The sequence below is a fragment of the Phodopus roborovskii genome, unplaced genomic scaffold (genome assembly GCF_943737965.1).
Source record: "Phodopus roborovskii unplaced genomic scaffold, PHOROB, whole genome shotgun sequence".
In the NCBI taxonomy this organism is placed as follows: Eukaryota; Metazoa; Chordata; class Mammalia; order Rodentia; family Cricetidae; genus Phodopus; species Phodopus roborovskii.
The window spans coordinates 405,973-427,428 of NW_026126469.1; the positions used below are offsets into that span (position 1 = coordinate 405,973).

General features: G+C 38.3%; 1 protein-coding gene across 1 annotated transcript; it reads left to right on the forward strand.

The window, feature by feature from the left end:
• Positions 1-296: 296 nt before the first annotated feature.
• Positions 297-18,373, forward strand: Clxn (calaxin). The gene is made up of 6 exons (XM_051190947.1): positions 297-437; positions 6,371-6,529; positions 7,466-7,570; positions 8,238-8,389; positions 9,813-9,917; positions 18,261-18,373. The coding sequence occupies exons 1-6, from the start codon at positions 380-382 to the stop codon at positions 18,318-18,320; spliced, it is 639 nt and encodes a 212-aa protein (XP_051046904.1). The 5' UTR covers positions 297-379; the 3' UTR covers positions 18,321-18,373.
• Positions 18,374-21,456: the final 3,083 nt, after the last annotated feature.

Sequence of the window (21,456 nt, forward strand, 5' to 3'; positions counted from 1 at the left end):
ACCTGTCAACACAATCTGAAAAATATCAGGTTGGAATTCTGTAACTAGAACAGAAGGCGCTGGACAGCCAGGGCTGGCAGTTTCAGCCACAGGCCTTTCTGTGCCAGACTAGTCAGCCTCCAGCTCAGGAGCCAATCAGCAGCAGGGCCAGCCGTTGCCATGGCTCCTCTGTGTGCAGGGGCCTCATTTATGTCTTGCCTGCCCGCCCCCGCGAGCCAATTGGTGGCCTGCTAAAGCGTTGCCATGGCCACACTGTCTGTTAGGGCCTCAAATGCTCAGAGCCAAGGAGTTTGAAACAGGCTGCCTTGGCCTGGAGCTCATGAAGGACCTGGCTCTGAGCTCCAGATAACAGTGAGACCTAATTATATGAATACCCATCATGAACCGAAAGAAGCTGCAGAAGCTGACAGACACTTTAACTAAAAGTTGCAAACACTGTAAGTAAGAACAAAATTCTGGAGGACCCATGACTTCTGGACCAGGTCTCTTTCCTACCTTGTTCTTCCTTCCTGCTTCTACCACAAGAGCTCCTTCACAGTATCCTTCAAGAGAAATCTGCAAGAGAATCCCTTTTCTGGGGTGTCGGCTCCTCATCTATTCCTAGGATCTTTAGAACTCAACCAGATCACATCCATCTAGTGTGTGCTGCCTGTGCTTCCTCATACACACTCTCTAAATTCAAAAACCCTCTTTATTTGCTTTTATGTTAAAGAAGCATGATTCAGTGTCCTGGGAAGCATGTGACTTTAGCTTTAAACATGTTGAAAAGTTTTAGAAAAACATTATATTCAAGAAGGTAGCAGAGCCAATGTATAGCACCTTAACCCACTTTCTAGCTTTTTCTAGAGCAGAAGAACCTGTGTTCTGGAAGTTTACTAAGATCTTCTTAAGGGAAAACAGTCATCCACTGCTGGGTACCTTTAAGAAAGATATTTGAAGTTCTACATCAATGTTTTAGGAAAAGGCAGTCTATTTGAAAACTGTGTTGCTTAGCAAGATAGTAAGGAATCTGTGCCCAGTTTCATATGCTCAGTTGCCAATTTTTAATGGGGTCCAAAGGTGAAGGAGATCTTCCAGGTGACCAGACACCAGAAAATTGTACTCAGGGTGGTCCTTGGGCTAAGAATCTGTATGGGCTAAGAATCTGTCTGGGCTAAGAATCTGTCTGTGGATGTGGTTGGGATGACAGTGCTGTTTTCTGGTGTAGGAACTTACAAGTGTGTGATGTTTGAAAAGATATTGGTCACAGAAAAGGTCCACATATTCAAATCATCTCAGTTGTGTGAAGATGTAGAAATGAACTTCTAATGGAGCTCTAGGGGTTTCAGGCCTACTTTCTTTTACATCATTGGTATCTGACATTATGTGTAAGAAATGATGTTATGGGGGTAGGTCCAGAACTGAAAAAATGTGACATACTGTCACACTGTGAACATCTTAAAATTCTCAGAAAAAGGCATCCAGAAATTTAAGCTATTTATTAATTTGATAGAGATTTTCTTCTGTTTTCCTAAAATGCTTTCATCTCTGGGAAAATACCTGATATTTCTAAAATTAGTACAAACTTTTCTGATGAATACACAACAGATTAATAACTGACACACATAGTACTCAATTGATTTGAGTCTATTTTACATATTCACATTATTTCACTACCAAACACTGAGAACAATTCAAAACTAACTCAGAACTAAACATGCTATGCAAGCAATCTACTACTGAGCAAACCCTAAACTCTATGTATAAAATTTAAATTATCAGTAAAAACATGTTTAAAAAATGATTTTTTTTTGTTCTTAAGTAAAATGTTTTACTTAAATCCTAGAAACTTTAAGGATTTTTAGTGAAAAGTAAGCTGTTCTAACAGCTATAGCTCATGGACATTGTGATCATTTAAAATGTCATTAAATGACAGACAATGACACAGTGAATGAAATGGACACATTGTTTGAACCAGAGAAGAAAGGGTCCTAGGCATACAGCTAGTGCTACAGATGATAACTTCTAGACTCTTATAGGGATGTATGTTGAGAATTCAAGGGGACTGGAAAGTAATACAGGGAGAAAAGATGAATTTTATTAAGAATGCTTGAAAAAGTTACAGGAGAACATTATTTTATAAACTTACTTAAAATATCCATGTAATAGATATATGTATACATATATATGCACTCATATTCACACACATATATGGAGTTATGGCACATGAAGTGAGATCATGCACAATCTAATACACATGGAGTGAGGTCATGAGCACTCTAATACAAAATTCAGTTCCAGGCATGGAAACTCTCCCCTCAAGGTATTGATTAAGGGAATAAAAGAGATTCCCAAGACAATTTGGGATGTAGCTTTTGACATTAATTGCCTTCCAGAACTTAAAAATGAGACCCTATTGCTGAAGATACCACATACTTGAGAACAGAATCTGTAGAAATTGAACTGCTGCTGACCTGAGAACTATCTCTTATAATATAGTCCCTGAGGACTATATCTTATAATATCTTAAAGTGCTGTGTGAGCTTCTATGGCAGAGTAGTAGTGAGTTGTCCTACCTAAAGAAACCCTATGAGCCAGAACAAGGACTGGACAGGCATAAAACCCCCAAGTCTACAATGGTGGCACTTTTATCTTGGGGACAACCAACAGCTTTTTATTTGAAATTATGGTGCACTAAATAGGAAAGAACTCATGTCTGGTACTATAAACCTAGCCAGATAACCATACTTGGAGGCAATTAGGTGCCCTGTAGGACAACCTATAATTGCCACTTTCCTAAACCAGCATAATTTCTAACTGTATCCTTATTCTTACAGCCACAGATAAGTGTAGCTCTCACTCTGCATCAAAGAAGTCTCTTTTTTTCAACCAGTGGAGACTATTTCAAGATCTATAACTTTTAATAATGCAATGAATTAGTAACTGTGAGGTGCCTAAGCAGGATGGAAACATCTGCAACAAAACCTTGCCCTTAAGGCTCTGGGAAAAATCACAGAAGAGAAAGCAGAAAGCTTTTAAGAGCTAGAAGCCCACAATTCCTGCTACTAGATAACATTCCTAGACATGACCAGGAAAATGCAGCCATAAAATATCAAAAATATCATTTCATGAACAAGATTAGTATATAACAACATCAGTCAACATGTTAACATGTACAGAGGAAATGTGTCCCATTCCTAGATAAAGAGATACAGGTGTTTAGTGGTTGCTGAGAGATCAAGAATCAGTTTTATACAGGGACAAGCATAGGTTGTCCAATCCCCAAGAGGTCAGTGCTAGACACATCTAAGTCTATTAGCATGCATGTGTGTGTGTGTGTGTGTGTGTGTGTGTGTGTGTGTGTGTGTAAATAATACAAGAGAAAAAGTCATTAATTTGAAAGGGAATGGAGGTCATTAATGTGGAAGACTGAGAGAGAGCAGTGATATAGATATAGTGTTCACATATGAATAATCAAAGGTTTTAAAAATCAGTGAGAAACTTTTTACTATAGATGACTTTTGATCTCAGTCATACATGAAGTTAATACCACTTAAGTGATACTTTTTTTTGAGATGGAAACACGGTCCATCAGTATTTGCTCTTCTTCATGTAGTTCTTCCCCAGCCAAAAGCAGTTCTTATGTTTAGAGCTTTGTAGTCACTAATGTATGTTTTTATATCATTAGATTTAACATTTTAACTGTTTTATATGTATGGTTCTTAGCATTAAATTCAGAAGTCTTCTCTTATCCATGGGGTTGGGGGTGGAGTTCAAGACACCTGCTCTTAGAGATATTGAGCACTATGTTCTTCATGTTTTTCCTTGTACATGTATAGTTACTGTGTTTTATGTTATAAATGAGACACACTTAGATGCTAGGTTAGTTTAGCTACAAGCAATAAAAATGGTTACAACAATATGCTGTAATAAAAGTCAGTATCTTGGGATTTCATGCATTATTCTTGCACTATAATAGGGGAAGTGAAGCTTTACACACAAGGGGATTCTACATTCACAGTGTCATGCAACTGTCATGAAAAGAAATATCCAGAACTTTGGTCTTTCCCCAGTAAACCCTATACCAACTAAACACTAACACCTCACTATGAATTTGATAACAGTAGGTATATCATATAAATGGAACCGTACTTTATCCTCTGGTTAACAACACTTAAGTCCATAAACATGCTTGTTCAGTTTCCCTGTATTTCAAAAGAAATGAGTAAACAAAAACTAGTAAAGGGGGAAAAGGATGTATTTACTGCTTGGACAAGTCTGAGCTTTGGTGTATCTAATTTTACTCCCAACATGCCTGTCAGCAGCTTTTGGTTTGTAGAAAACCAGGAGATTGAGATTAGCACACAAGTAAATACATCTGTGAAACGGGTGTTTTCTTGGGGAGATACAGGACCTAGGCCCAGTTGTCTGTTGTCCCTGTCTTCTGTTACAGAAATGTACTTTTATTCAGTTCTAGGAAAGAAGCAGAAAGGTATCTCCAGTAGCCATCTGTGTGCTAGGTCCAGCTCTGTTTTAGGTCCACCTCTCCATCTCGGTACTAGGTCCAGTTTTCTCTGTGTTAGGTTCATCTCGGTTCTAGGTTCATCATCTCTATGATAAGTCCATTTCTGTACTAGATCTATCTCTCTGTACTAGTCCAGATATTTATGCTAGGTCCATCTCTGTGTTCAAACCATCTCTGTACTAGGTCCATCATCTCTGTACTAGGTCCATCTCTGAGCTAAGTGTAGGGCAGTAGTGTATTGTACCTTTTCTTTGAAAGTCAGCTTGGAGTTGTGACTCTTGCATGCCTATTAAAGGTATTCATTTTGCAAATGAAAAGCAGGTCTGATAGTGAATAGAGACACATAAGCAGTTCCCTTTACATCATGCTTTCCAACATTGTGGCCTCTGTTTTCCACTTATTTTTAATGCCAATGAATCTTGTAACAACACTTAAAAGCCAGTATTCCAATGTTTGGCTATATCACATTTTGTTTAAACACTCATCTACCACTGAACACTGGTTTGCTCCTTTTGGCTTTTGTGAATGATGCCACTGTGACCACTGGCATATAGGCACATAGCTGAGTCCCTTCTCTCAGTTCTTCAGTGTGTATTGCTGAAACAGAATCATTGGATCACACCTTGTTTATTTTTAGGGTCTGACATACTCTTTTCCTCAATAACTTGTAGCTCATTTAAAAACCTTAACCATTATATTATTTTCTACTGTTTACTTACCTTTTTTCTGAAGTTTTCTTTTAAAATATAATTCTTAAAATCAGAAAACACCCTGAGTGTTGTGGTGTGTAATATCTCTTGCACACAGGCATTGTCCTTATGTATGAAAATATTCACCTATATTTTTTCTGATTTTAAATAAAATTTCTCCATCTCATCTCTCATTCATATTTTACATTTAAATTCACTTTTTTGGTAAACTATATTTTAAAACGTTTCATTTGCTATTATTGATGGTGCTGGTGTTGCTGCAGTTTTGTGTGTGTGTGTGTGTGTGTGTGTGTGTGTGTGTGTGTGTGTGTGTGTGTGCTCAGCCTCAAATCACCAGGCCTCCATGGCAAGTCAATATTTGTTTATTTGTTTGTTTTTAGCAGATGAGATATGTTCCCAGTTATTATTTATGTTCTTAATGCCAGTAAGTATTCATACTCTCTCATTTCCTCTCTCATATTCTTTTTCTGTCTCTCTGTGTTTCTTTCTCACTCCTTCTTTCTTTTGTGTGTCTGTGAATATGTGTGTACAATTTAAATTAAAAAGAAATCCTTTTACCAGAGTAATCCTGAATTATTTCTGGTAAGTGTTCACACCCTTGGAGAAGAACTTTACTGGTTGTGAATATACTTAAAATTCCTTTATTAGAAAATAAAGCTATCTGATTTTAAAGTTCTTCCTTATAAATTCACCAAGTCTAAATGGAAATGACAATGATTGCACAGATATTTGGGAGCCTAAATTTCCATGGAAATGCTTGCTTGTAGCTACCATAAATGTTGCCTATTGCCAGCAGTCTGAAACAACACAACTGTGTTTTGCTCTCTGTCTGCTCTATGAAGTCTCCAACATTATACCACAATCATCTGGATCAGGTGGCTGCTACTTTCTTTCATTCTAAATGTGATGAGGTCTATTTCTATTTAGTGTTTGGCTCCAGGAGGAGTAATATACCTTCTATTAGTAGATAATGTGACTTTGGCATCTTCTTCCTTTAACTCTAAGTCTGTGACTCAGAATATGAGAGAATTGCAGATGGCAACAAAACATTAAATGTTTTTGATTTTGAACACATAAGCTCATTATGCAATATTTGAGTTAGAACTTAAAATTTTAATGTGTACTTTTGTTATGTGTCCATTTTGATCTTTTACAGTTAATAAATTTGAAGTGAACTGTCTTATAACACTTTTCTATAACTTGGTGGGAGATGTAGCAGAAAGGCAAGGGGTAATCATTGGACTAGATCGTAATGCATTTCGGAATATCCTGCATGTGACATTTGGAATGACAGATGACATGATTATGGACAGAGGTAAGATACACATATGAGTGAAACTGTCAAACTTAATTGTAATTAACAAAGGTTTAAGTATGGTTATGATCTTGGGAGAAATCTCATGTTATAGATTCCCAATTTAATTTGAATATTGTTGTGTAGTTTTCACCCCAGACTGGACTCACAGCTGCATCAGCCCCAAGTAACACACAGAGACACTGTTTCTTATTGGCTAGCTCTGTCTCAAATATTAAACTATTTCTATTAATCTAAGTATTTCCACATGATCTTATATTACATAAGAGAGGGTCCAAATCTCTGCTCTCTACATTTTTAATCTCCTCCTAACTCTCCCCAAATCTTCCTTCCCTCTTAGTCCCACCTATTGGCTAACAGGGCTTTATTAATTAACCAATAAGAGAAACATATTTACAGATTGACATCTCAGTGTGTGTGTGTGTGTGTGTGTGTGTGTGTGTGTGTGTGTATTTAAATCTTCCAAAATGTTTGGAGAAGGAATCAGTTTCCTATTTCTTTTATTGTTTAGAAAGAGAACAAAGTTGTATTGGATACCTAGGTTTCATGTCATACAAAAATCCCCATAGTGTTCTACTTCTACTTAAAGTTTTTTACATAGTAGAAACTACTCAATAACAGTTAACAAGTATTCCCACCATGTAATAGCATTGCTTGTCCTGAGAAATAAAAACATATAATTACTATTATTAAGAAACTTAAGTATCTAATGACTAGCATGGTTAATATGCCCATGTATTATTGTTCACCCATATATTATTCACCATATATTAAGAACATTATTTATACTCACAATATATGAAGGTTATGTGTCTCAGTTTCTTTTATCAAGTGGGCACCTGGGTCTTGAAACAACTATAAAATGGAGAGTGATGTTAGGCTTGATGTATTATGGAGGATGAAAATTCAACACAAATGTTTCATTGTGTCTTTTAGTATTTCGGGGTTTCGATAAAGACAATGATGGCTGTGTAAATGTATCTGAGTGGATTCATGGACTATCACTGTTTCTTCGAGGGACTTTAGAAGAAAAAATGAAATGTAAGCTTGCAGATGACTTGGTAGTTTATACATTATGGTAAACACAGCAAAAGCTTTTGAATCACTGTTTCCAATAAAGTAGGTTTTCATTGATTGGTTAGTTGGATAGTTGGTGAATCCTCATTGGCCATTACAGTCAATAAAGAATGGGAAAAATATTAATTAACAGGAAAATCAAGCCATTTAAGGAGTGTCATGAAAAGAAGCTGCACAGACTGTGATCTACATTTTAGCTATGTACTATTATAAATATTTTGCATTGCTTAATAAACATTAAACAAGAAAACATAATTTAAGTTTTCTAGCTTTTAAGTAATTCTCAACTACTAGAATAATATTTCACTTAATAAAATTAATGTAAACATATGATTGCTTTTCCATGTTTCTAGTCAGTAATGCTCATGTTAGTGCTTCTAGGAGTTTATTTTCATAGTCAGTTAAAGACACATATAGAGAGGAATGAGAATATTTCCCTAGTGTACACTAACATTCCTACTAACTTCAACTAGTATCAAGCTCAGAACCAAATAATGCAGCAATAAGACATACCTTCTCCCTGACTGCTTTGTCAGAAGAAAATGCCACCTTAGTGGTAATCTCGAACACACACAATATATATATATATTGTGTGTGTGTATTATATATGTTTATATATGTTTTTCTTTAGACTGCTTTGAAGTGTTTGATCTGAATGGCGATGGCTTCATTTCAAAGGAAGAGATGTTCCACATGCTGAAGAACAGCCTTCTCAAACAGCCCTCTGAGGAAGACCCTGATGAGGGAATTAAAGATTTGGTTGAAATAACACTGAAGAAAATGGTAAGGTTGAGTAACTTAAAATATATATATTATAACTAAGTCCATTTAAATGAAAACAAACATTTATAGACAATATTTGGGAATTTGGGCGTCGTTCTTTCCAAACTACTTCCTGCTGGTAAGGAGCTCTGTCATGGGGGATTCGAAGAAGATACAGAAATCCTGGCTGTAGTCTGTAAGGCTGCTTTGTCCAGCTGTTTTGAATGTAGAATTACCTGGTACTGTTTCAGGCGGTCTGGCTTGATCAAACCACATTAGTCTGGAAGGAATCCACAGCTTTTCATTTTCTGTGGAAACAAAAATAGAAATCCTTTTCCCCAGTAACTTGTCCTTCAACTTAAATTTTGAAGTCAAATTATTTTTTTATTTAATTTATTATTTTATATGTCAATCCCAATTCCCTCTCCCTCTCTCCTTCCCTTCTTCACTCCCTTTTACCCTCTTTTCCCTCTCACATGCACTCTAACCACCCTCCCCTCCCATCCCCCACCCCAATTCCATATGTAGGGGAATGCCATCCAGTTGGGGTCATGTAGATCTGACAGGTCATGTAAAGTAGGGACTAGGGCTTCTCTCCTGTCTCTAGGTTAAGGCATGGGGGATGTGTTCGCAAGGTCCTTTTGTGCACCAGGGATATATCCTGGCTCCACTGTCTGAGGACCCTTAGACTGCTCAGTCCTTCTGGCTGAGACCCATATTCAGGGGGCGCCTGAGTCAGTCCCATGCTGGATTCCCAGCAATCAGTCTGGGGGCCCATTAGCTCCTCCTCGTTCAGGTAAGCTGTCTCTATGTGTTTCTGCTGCCTGGTCTTGTCCTCTCCATCTGCATCTGGGTTCTACTTTGACTCAGTGTTTATGTATGGGTGTTTGCTCCTGTTTCCAACAGACATTAGTTGAGGGCTCCATGGATAAGTTAGTTATTGATCTCACTCTCCGGGAAGGGAATTTATGGTAGCCTTTCCACTGAAGCTCAAATTGTTAGTTGGCGGCAGTCTTGTAGTTCTCTAGACATTTCTTTGTGTTCAATTTTATCTTCAAACCAATATTGGCTCCCTGTTTTATGCTCTCTGTCCCTCTCTCTCTCTCATTCCTAACCGGGCTCAATCTTCCTGGTCAGTCAACATGTGTGATAGCAGTAAGAATTCAGTGGTGATGACTTTTAAATAATGGTTGACTTTAGCTTGTTAGTGGAATATTTTCTGTGAGCTGCAGGTGCGGGTTGGTGACAGAGCACTTGCCTAGCATGTGACAGGCTCTTGATGATATGCTCCATAACACCCTGCCCCTCACTACGCACTACAAAACTTTATTTTTCAACTTCCCAAACTAATATCTCATTCTTCTACCAACATATAACTGAAAGAGAGTGGGCATTTGCAGTAAGGGTGCCATGTGCTCACTGACCCAGGCTGCTCACCTCTCAGGACCAAGACCATGATGGGAAGCTGTCATTTTCAGACTATGAGAAAGCTGTGAGGGAAGAGACCCTTCTTCTGGAAGCCTTTGGGCCATGCCTGCCTGATCCAAAGGTAACAATATTGCTTTCCTTTTATTGAATCAAAACATAATTTGGAATAGCCAATCAGGGACTTCTCAGCTTGGTGTATGGTAGCCAAAAGAATGTTAGCATAGAAACACCACCACAGAAATAACAGTTTGTCTCTGTACTGTGTTTATCCCACTGATATGTTTTCTTCATGTTTAAATGTGTTAATCCATGTTAGAAAGAATTAATGAGTCTTAGTGTGTGCCAGAAGCCTAGGGCAATGGTTTAGTGGCTCTGGTGGAGGTCAAAAAGCAACATGAAAACTGGTACACAACATTGCAATAAGTATAATGTCATTATAATATGATGCAATGATTTGCATGGTACTTCTACTATGCCAGGCAATGTCATAAGCACAATACCTCATGTTATCTAATTTTTAGATGAGGAGATAAACTCAGAGGGTTAATGCATTTTACCAAAGCCAACTTTGGAGTGGAGTAGCAGGATGGATATGCTGGTGCTATTGTCCACTGAGAACTATGTAGTGTGTGGTAACAGGCAGGAAAAAGAACATCCACAGCATCTAGACCACAAGAAGACAGGAAAGCTTATCCAAAGAAACAGGTTTCAAAGGAAAAATAGCCATGTAAAAATGGAGAATATGGGCAAAAGAAATGGCATGTGTATGAAAGAAAGTAAAGAAGGGAGGGAGCAGAAAGTGTATTACAAGAAGACTTGTACAAGAGATAAAGTAGCAGGCGCCTACAAAGACTATGACCTCCACAGTCTGTATTTGTCTGGAAACTGATAAGGATGTGTAGGTAATGCAGTTTATGAATATACCTACCCCTGAGCTCTAGTTTGTATCTCCAGCTACCAATTAAAGTGTCTATTAAGATCTAAAAATCCCTGGTTCCTACAAAACTTTCATCACCCCTGTCAGTGTCATCTAATTGTGTCCTGTTTCCAGCATTTCAGTAACCTAAGAACCATGTTAGGTTTCTCCTGGCACTCTGAGCTACTCTTTTAGAATTTAGCTTTAAATGTGGCCCATTCCTGTGGTCACCATCATCTGTCTTGTCTGAATTATTATCTTTCTTACTCCCACTGTTTTCTACCTACTATCTTTCCCCTGATATACCACTATATTTGAAAATACAGATTACATCATGCCCCAGCTTTGTCCATACACTCCAGTGAGATCTCCAGATGCAGATTCATTTATCCTGTTTCTTAGAAACATCTCTTCCCCTTCCACATTTCTTATGCCATTGGATTGGGGCAGTTCACTTTATGCTCTTCCCTTCCTGCCCTTAATACATGCTGTGTCCTTCCCCACATCTTCCCCAACTTTTTACAAGTCTCAGGGTGCTAGTCACCCAAGATCACTAGATTTACTAGATCGTACCCCTGCATCTCTATGCTCAAGCTTGCTTGTTTTCCTTTATACTCTTTTTTCACACAGTATTTCTTTGTATGCACACTGTATCACCACATAAATGTAAATATCGTGAAATCAGGAAAGGGATTCTTTTTATGATGTTTTTGCACAACTTATGTATTGAATGCACAGAATAGATGCCTAGAAAAGCAGGCATAGATTAATGGAAACATGGATGGATAGAGAGATGAAGGGACTACTTCAGAGGTCTCTGGTAGAAATTTTGGGTCTATCTCCCTCCCCTGTTCAGGAACTGTTTAGTCATCTTCTTCCTGGCATCTTCAGGTTATTCCCTGTAAGTAAAGCCTTCCTATTAAGATTCAAAAGGCTTTAATTTTTATCTGAAAAACAAAACAAAGAGCTGGAGAAATGGCTTAGCAATTAAGAGCATGTGCTTCTCTTGTTGATGATTCCAGTTTGGTTCCCAGTGCCCACATCTGCCTGTATCACCTGCTCCAGGGAGACCTGATGCCTCTGACCTTTGCAGGCACCCAAACTCATGTAAACACACACACACACACACACACAAAGAGAGAGAGACAGAGAGACAGAGAGAGAGAGAGACAGAGACATCCTTAAGTGATTCTTTTAAAATCGAATAAAACAAAAGGATGGAAGGAAGGAGGAGGCAACGAGGGAGACTTATGTACTCACATGAGTTTCATAGACATTTCTACTTGTCTACATGTCTTGATAAAAATGTCCAATTTATGAGTGTCACTCCTCATCTCCTAGACTCTTGTTGCTGAGATCACCTTATCCTTCCTGATACACAGATACCTTAGGTCCTTGGCTGTGCCTGAGTCCCTGGATATCCAGAGTTCAATGTTCTTGATCCTCACTGAAGCCTCATGCCAGAACTATACTCTAGTTCCAGGCCTCCAATAAGTTGGAGACTACTACAAAGCAATCTGAGTCAGAAATACATGAAAAAAGATAACAATTCCCATTGTATTTGTCAGAATTCTTTAGAGCACAGGTTCTTAACCTATGGGTTAAGAGCCCTTGGGGCTTGAATGACCCTTTCTCAGGGGTCACCTAAGACCTTCAGAAAACACACATATTTATATTATTATTCATAACAGTAGCAAAATAACAGTTATGAAGTAGCAAAGAAAATAACTTTGTGATTGGAGATACCATAACATGAAGAATTGTACTATAAAGGGTACTAGCATGAGGAAGGTTGAGAACCACTATGATAGAGAAACAAAACTGATAGAATGAAAAAAGTGCACACACACAGATTTTTTTGTACTTGTACTTTTTTTGGCTTGTACTCTGTGGTCCAACTATTCTAATGACTGTCCTTTGACAGAAAGACCAAGAATTCACAAGGCAGAATATATCATTTGGTTTTCCATATACATTGGAACCCCAAAAAAGTAGGTTCTTGTCTCAATGAAGGAATCAACTAGCCAGGGGGAGAGTAAGGGCAAGCAGACAAAGAGAAAATTCTTTCTCCTTTTCATGTTCTTTATATAGGCTGCCACCAGAAAGTGTGGCCAAGATTTAATTTGAGATTTTCTACCTCAAATGACCCAATCAAAAAAAAAAAAAAAATTGCTCACGTGTGCCCAGAAGCTTGGGTTTTAGTTAATTCTAGATGTCAAGTTGACAACCAAGAATAGCCTTCACAAGTCCACCTCTTGTCAACTTGACACAATCATATCTCCTTATGTCATGTTTAATTTCCAAGTGAAAACAATAACCAGATCACAATAAAACTGAACATGATGTAAATATACCACATACAAGTACAAATACATGTATTTTAGAATGCCTCAAGGGGCATTCTTTTAGTAACTTAACTTTTGATATTTTTTGTTATATGTATACTATCAGTTGAGATAATATCAAGGAAAGAAATCACAAATACATTCTTTTCAAAATATGACAAAATTATTCATATCAATTATAATCTGTGTTTCTGCAACTAGTCTTATGGCCTTAGCTGATACTTTCCTCTACTACCTGTTCTGTATTTCCTCTATCCTGAGCAAACACATCAGCAGGTTTTATTCTTTTCCACTATTATGTCAGGGCAGCTGCTTAAGAGTAACATGATAAGACGAATGTATCACATGAGCATAGGTCCACTGTGACACTTCTCAGGCTGTGAAATGAGTTTCTAGTCAGACACCTTGTTGTATGAAGGACCATGGTGGTGGATAAGGCATTCTGTAAGTACATGTATGGTGTTTGGGCAAAAACATTACATGAAGAAAAGGAAGCCCACATCCAGAATGAGTATATGCTACAATAAAGAGAAAGTGTTGTCTTTCCCATGGAGAAAGTGGTTCAGTATAGTCAACTTGCCACCAGATCACTGACTGGTCACTCCAAGGAATAATGCTATATTGGGGGCTCAGTGCTTATCTCTGCTGTTGGCATCAGCAGCTATAGCCTTAGTGAATGGAAGTCTATATTGTTGATCCAATGCATAGCCCCCATCTGTGTCAACCTGCCCATTCTGTTCATGGGCCCTTTGGGCAATGACAAGAATAGCTAGGAAAAGAAGCAGACTGTCTACACAATAGGTCATCATATCTACTTGATTATTAAATTCTTCCTTAGCTGGTCAACCTTTTAATGAGCATATAAAAGGGGAACAAGTATATTCACATCCTGTATGAAGGATCTATGGACAAGCTTCTTCCCCAGATGTCTTTCTTTTTAATTTTCCAAATATGCTCTGTCCAAGTCCCTGACCATCCAGCCAGGCCATTGCCTATAGACCATCAATCACATCAGACCATTTATCCTTCCAAACAAAATGTATGGGCATGTGTAGTACCTGAACCTCTGCCCAGGGTAAAGATTTCCCTTTGCCAATGTCTATTAGGATTCTCACAAACAGGGGTTGTAATTCTGCAGCTGTTATTTATGCCTCAGTCAATTGATCATAGAGCACACAGGTCTACATAGGGTCTACAGGTACATTCTTGGGAGCAGATGGCACTGGAATAGGAATAAAAACCAGAGGCTTTGGAGCAACTTCTTTGTATAACCTGCAGGACCTGGCTGATTTGATCATGTATATACCACATCCAGTTGGTAATGGATTGCTATTGTGCACATCCTTCTTTATGGCTTGATGGATCAGATAACACCTAGTTCATGGTAGGCAGCTCAGGACTCATGGTAACTTGGTGACCTACTGCCATCTGTTCAGTTTCCACTAAGGCACAAAATAGCAGACTGAGAGTTATCTCTTGAAGGGAGAGTACTTGTCTGAAAATTATGTTGAACCCTCCTATTAAGTCACAAAGGTCTCCTCTGTGATTCACTGCTAGGGCCTGCTAAAGGCTTCAAACCACATCAATATCTGACACTGATACCTCAAGTATTCTGGGTCCTATGCTTCAGATAATAACACAGACCACATAGCAGCCTGGACCTGTTGAAAAGCCTTCTCCTCCTCTAGGTCCCACTCAAAGCTAACATATTTTCGAGTCACTTGGTATATACCCTCAAGTAACATCCAAGCAAGGATTCTGCTGTTGGGATTCTTATTTTGGTGGTGGGAGCATCCAGATGCAATAACTTGTCCTTCACCTTTAAAGAAATATCTCTGCATACCCCACACTACGACACTGCCAAACATTTCACCGAGGTAGACGGTTCTTGAATTTATTTCCCATTCTCTGATGCACATGTTTTTAACAAGCCCAAAGTGGTTGCTCCCTCCTGTTCATGTGGTCCAATCTGCATAATGTCATTAATACCTTGTACTGCTGTAGTATTTTTTGGAAGAGACAAGTGATCAAGATCCCTTTAAACTAAGTTATGGCAGAGATGGAAAGTTAATATATCTTTGAAATAAAACTAAAGGTATACTGCTGGTCTTGTCAATGGAAAGCAAAAGGCTTCTGGTTGTCTTATAGAAAGATAACAAGAAAAAGGCATTTGCTAAATCAATAGCTGCATACCATGTACTGGCAGATGTGCTAATCTCTTCAAGTGCTGACACTACATTTGGTAAAGCAACTGAATCAGGAGTCGCTACATGTTTAAATTTTTGATAATCAACCACCATTCTCCCTGAACCATGTGTCTTTTGCCCCAGCCAGATAGAAAGGTGAACTAAGAAAAGAATTAGACCACCACTCCTGCACCTTTCAAGTTCTTGGTGGTAGGACTGGTTTCTGTAGTTCATGAGATGCAGTGCTGTTCTAAGCTCTCTCTATTGCCCCTGGCAGAGGTAATTCCATTGGCTTCCATTTGGCATTTTCAACCATAATAGCCTTCACTCCACAGGTCAGAGAACCAATGTGAGAATTCTGCCAACTTCTAAGAACTTCTATCCCAATTATACAGTCTGGAACTGGGGAAATAACTACAGGAACAGGGGAAATAACTAGAATATACTAGACCTATAGTGTGTTGTACTTCAGCCAAAACTCCATTAATCATCTGACTTCCATAAACTCATAATGGATGGCCACAATGCTTCTTGAAGTCTCCAAGAATCAGTGTCAATTCTGAACTAATATCCAATACAGTTATGAAAATCTAGTTGTCTCATTTTTCCCCATGTAAAAAAGGTTATAAGTCCCTCTGGGGAAGCATTTGAGAAAGGCTAACAGTAAACTCTTAGGTTTTTTAACACAGACTTGGCTGTCCCTTCATTCAAGGGGTTCTGTGTCTGCAAACTGACTCAAGTCTAGAAACTGGTTCACAGGCCATTTGACAAAATCCAATGTAGCCTTTATTTGTTTGAGAAATTTTCTGCATATACAGATCAAACAAAAATATCATGACCAATTAACCAGTATCAAAGATCCATACAAGTTATTCCACCCTAAAAATCAGTTTGCCCTTTCTACTCATTATGGGATAGTCATTACAAACATTGCTTTGCCCATGCTGCCTATTACAATAACTAAAATCCCCTTGTCTTTGGTGATTTCAATGCTGCCTACTTTCAGGCTCAATTAAACCCAAATGAGCAGCAGTGTCTCTGACCCCAAGGAAAGGGTGAAGACAAAGCTTTGAATGTGTTAATGACCCTCTCATCATTTTGCATCTTATAGGAAGGATTAGTGAAGAGTATGTCTTAGACTGGGCCTTCTCATTAAGGAGGATTGGGCTTTACACAGCATACCAACTCTAGCATTGCAATTTCCCTGACATCAGTACTAAGCCAAGGGATATCAGACATCTCCAACTCCTTTTCAGGAGGCCATCTTTGACAAATGCCCCAGGACACTATTCAAGCAGATGCTTCACACGTTTTTAAAAACTCTGAGTTTTCATATTAAATTTAGAATCTCCAATCAGATGGTCCATATCAATAAACTTAGCCTGATCTAGTTCTATGTTCCTTGACCATTCTCCCACACCCTTAAAACCCATTCTTATACATACTCCCTAAGACTTCAGCTTGAATGAATTAGCAAACTCATTAAGCTCTTTAGTAGTGTAGCACATGTCTCATGGACTTTCTATCTCCATTTAGGAGTCTGGTCATAGGTCTAGAGGCACCTATTGGTGGGCCCTGAGAGATATCAGTATTGTCCTGCTTGGCATGTCTTTCAGGGAAAGTCACTGTTGGATTAACACACAAAGAAGGACTAGTTTCCTTCTGTGGAAAATGCAGTACTTCAGAGGGTTGGGGGAAGGGTACATCTGCTAAGGGTGAAAAGACTTCTTCCTTAGGGGAAATAAATCCCTGAGAATCTGAGGGATCAAAGTTCTCAGCCTCAGCAAGATACTCGCATGCATGCAGACCCCAAATTATGGGACCCATTCTTTATCAATTAATGCCCTTACTATAATCCTCAACACTCTCAGTGGTTGGGACTTGAAATTTTCCTGTAATTCAACAATTTACAATGAGGGCTTTGGCTTGATTTTCTTCAACTTGAGCTATGTGCCTTCTGGAGAAAAGATTATCTTTCAGGGCACACTTAGAAACTTAGAAATCTTTAGACTTTATGCACATTTAGAGGCAGTCAGTTTTATCCCTGAGCTCATTGTTGTCCTTTATCTTATTTTGATATGTGAGAAGTTGGGTAATTTTATCAAATAGATGATTCTTTTCCTTAGTCAGTTCACTTACAGATGCTAAGAGCAACCAGATTGCATCAGTAATTTCCTTCTTTTTCCACAAATTGACAGACGTTGAATATAGTCACTAAATTTTTTGCTCCTCAAAATAGGTAAATCAGGATAATCAAATGCATTTATTTCAGCAAGTTTGTTAAATAGTTTACACTATGAGTTTTCAGAGCCCTCCAAGCTTCTAGCCAAGGCTTCATTAATTGTAGGTGTTGGTAAATTGAAAACTTATTCCAGATACTTAAATAATTCATCTTTATACTTCTGTTGCGCTAGAACCACTCCTAGCAATAAAATCTGCATTAGTCAATGTTCCTTAGAGAAACAGAACTGATTAAATATATACAGTATTATATGGTCTGTGGCCCAACTGAATATATATGATATTTATTAGATTGGCTTATGGTCTGTGATCCAACTATCTAATAATGACTGTCCCCTAATGGAAAGTTCAAGAATCCAATAGTTTTTAGTTCACAAGCCTGGATGTCTCAGCTGATCTTCAGTATTCATTGGTTTCCCAAAGAAGTAGGCTCTAATCTCAGTGAAGCAATCAACTGCCTGGGGAGAGTGGGGGCAAGCAGACAAAAAGCAAAAGCTCCCTTCATCCATATTCTTTATATAGACTACCACCAGAAAGTGTGTCCCAGATTTAAGGTGGGGTTTCCAACTTCAAACAATCCAATCAAGAAAAGTCTGTTACCCAGCAGCTTGGTTTTTAGTTGGTATTAGATATAATCAAGGTAAAAACCAAGAATAGCTATCATGCCTACCTTCCCTGGGAGCCTGTCTCTACAAACATTAGAGCAACACACAGAGTGCTTTGTTTTAGTCTGTCTTTTTAAAGTCTATACTAAGTTCAACACTTTTATCTTACAGAGCCAGATGGAATTTGAAGCACAAGTATTCAAAGACCCACATGATTTCCATGATATGTGAATTCTAAAATGTACTGTTTTGAGTTAAGTCAAACTGTCCTTCTCAGCTCAGGAGATGCTGTAGTGATAGTCAATTCATTTGTATGTATTTTAGTCCAGACCTTCTTCAGAGATGACATTGTTAAAGCTATTTTACCACTTGGACTATGTTAAGACACATAATCCTCTAGATTAATCAAAGCAATGAACAAATTATATAGACACTGCTTATAGATATTAACAGTCTTCATGTCAGAAATAGTTTGAGTATACAATGAAATATTGTTGAAACTATGAAGTTTCCTTCATAGCAATAAGTGTTGAAGATGATACCCACAGAACAAGAACATGGCAAGTGCTAGGGCCTATAGCAATAGGAAGGACAATGGAGCCTGTTTATTATGCTTTCTTCTGTTACATGAGGCTGTACCTCAGCAGCTCTAGGCATTACAAAGCAAAGATTTTGCCACATATACCTTTCATGGCCACCATGGTAGTTACCCTTTTGCATGTAATGTGCCCTCAATAAATATTTCAGTTTGGATAAAAAACCAATGAATTGCCATTCAATTACCTCCTGTCCAGCAGAGAGAGAGAGAGAGAGAGAGAGAGAGAGAGAGAGAGAGAGAGAGACATAGACAGAGAGACAGAGAGAGAGAGATGGGGGTGGGGGAGGACTGCTCTGTCCCACTTTTCAGTTAATTTCTGGAGGCATATTGGACCCTAACATTGAAGTCAGATACAAAGACCCTCTCTGCTCTGACTTCTAGTGTTGCACCACTCTAACCTAGCTGTAGTCCCTTTACCACCTCCAAATGCAATGCCATATTATGGTTTTACACTGCCTGAATTTTCAGTGTACAACCTATAACAGGGGTCATGTCATATTATATCCTAATGGTGTCTTCCAGTCATGGTATTTTAAAGACTCCTATGGGTGCTGTGGGCATCATGTGGCACTGAAATAGCTCCTTTCCTGAGGTCTCTGTAAGCTCCCTTATGCCCCTTGGTACTCACAGGAGAACAACTGTAAGGGCCAACAATGTGGTACCTACCCATGAAGCATATGAGCACTAGACAACATGTCAAAAAGCAAGTTTCCTTTCTTGCTATATATGCATTATTAATTTTTCTGCAAAGGTTATGTTGTATACAAAGAATTGACTATTACTAATTAGTGGAAAAAGCATTTCTATGAAATTAGCTATGTTGATATAAGGGGCTTTACATGAGTATTCTATGACAGTTACAAATAATTAAGCACAATGTTCTTTATATTTCTTCATTAATTCTTTTATTGGGAAATGACAGTCAAAATGGTATATAATTAAGGTGTACTTGTGTGCTTATGTGTATATGTCTAAACAATAACTACTTAAAGTTAAGTAACATACCTTGTCAACACATACATGTTTAGCTTGAGTGCAGTCTGCCCTCATGGTAAGTTTCAGATGCATCAGCTGTATCTTCTGTTGAATAATTGAAACCCAATACACCTTGACTAAAACCCACTCCCTGCCACTTATTTTTGGCCACAACTATCCACCACCCTACTTTTTGCTGCCATGAGATTCTTGGCTTTGAATTCACATACAAATGAGATTCTATAGCACTCATTTTCTACTGTGTGAGGCATTTATGTTTTTCTAATGTCCTGCTTTCTGAAGTATCACAAATGATATAAAATATCAAATGTATATGAATGTAAATGTAAATGTCTGTAGATCATGATGTTGTCTTTTTCTGTTTGTCTAATGACAGGTTGTTTTTTGTATCATGTGAATGCTGTGAAATAAATGCAAGATTCCAGTGTCTTTCTGTGTGATAGATTTGATTTCATTTGGTAGCTCTATTTCCACTTTGCTGCACACTTTTCCATGATGGCTGTCCTAATGGACATTTCCACCAATGCTGTGAAGGCTCTTTACTATAACTTATGATCATTTTTTTGTTATTTTATGTGCCCTTCTAATGTTAGCCACTAAATTTGGGGAGATGACACCTTATTATGCTTTGGACCTGTACTTCCTTGGAATGTGGCAACATTGAGCATTTATTTTTATATATTGTTGGTTGGTTGTATATATTTGCAAAACATAAAGTTGAGACCTTTGCATTGCATCTTCTTGTGTAATTATGGATCACTGAAAACTATTTCACTATCTTACAAAACCATAAAGCTTAAAAAGAAAAGTATGGACTAATATTCTGGTATGTCTACATTCACTTCTCCACACATGCAGCTTTGCATGTGATTGCATTGAGACTGCATCTCTTCCAGATGCTGCCTTGGGAACAACTTTCAGGTTGTTTAGGGTTTGCCCACAGTCTGTCTTGCCTTCCTTGTGTCAGAGACAAGGTCAACAAACATCAAGCCACTGATCATTGTGTCCATTAAAATTATTCTAGTGTTTTACTAATGGTGAACACTTTTGCAGGCTGACTTCACATGCCTCACCACTGACTCTCTTGGAATGGGTTTGAAAGTAAGTTGTTTCATTGAGGTTATGTGTGGCCCTGTGGTTCTCACAATGCTGCTCCTGGCCTATGAGAATATCAGCCTCATTGTTAAGAACAGTCTTTCCACCTCCTTCTCCAAACCCCTGGATACTCTATCATTTGTTTTATCAATAGAGCTGTTCTCTGCTTGTCCTAGTTTGCTTTCTACTGCTGTGATAAAGACCATGACTAGGATCAACTTGGGGAGAAAGGGGATCTATTTCATATTACACTTCTAAGTAACCATCCATCAGTGAGAGAAGTCAGTATAAGAACTCAAGAAGGACAGGAACCTGGATGGAAGAACTGAATGAAAGTAGCCATGGAGGAGTGCTGCTTACTAGGTTTCTCCTCGTGGCTTGCTCAGCTTGACTTCTTATATTACCCTGAAACACCTGCATAGGGGTAGCACTGCCCACAGTGGGTTGGGCCCTTCCACATCAATCATTAACACAAAAGTGTCTCACAGACTCCCCTGTAGGCCCATTTTATGGCAGCATTTTCCCAATCCTAGTTGCAAATGACACTGGTTTGTATCAAGTAGACCAAAACCTAAACAACATACTGCATCTAAATTTTTATTAACCGCATATTGAGTTCCATGTGAATAACCCTCCTTTTTATGTAATACCATTTACATCTTTTTTTAAAATGTGACT

Bases quoted from the DNA above. Each gene is read 5' to 3' on its own strand.
- Clxn (XM_051190947.1), top strand. From the start codon at position 380: ATGAACCGAAAGAAGCTGCAGAAGCTGACAGACACTTTAACTAAAAGT. The intron at 438-6,370 runs GTAAGTAAGAAC...GATCTTTTACAG, and splicing joins AACTAAAAGTTGCAAACACT to TTAATAAATTTGAAGTGAAC. The intron at 6,530-7,465 runs GTAAGATACACA...TGTGTCTTTTAG, and splicing joins TGACATGATTATGGACAGAG to TATTTCGGGGTTTCGATAAA.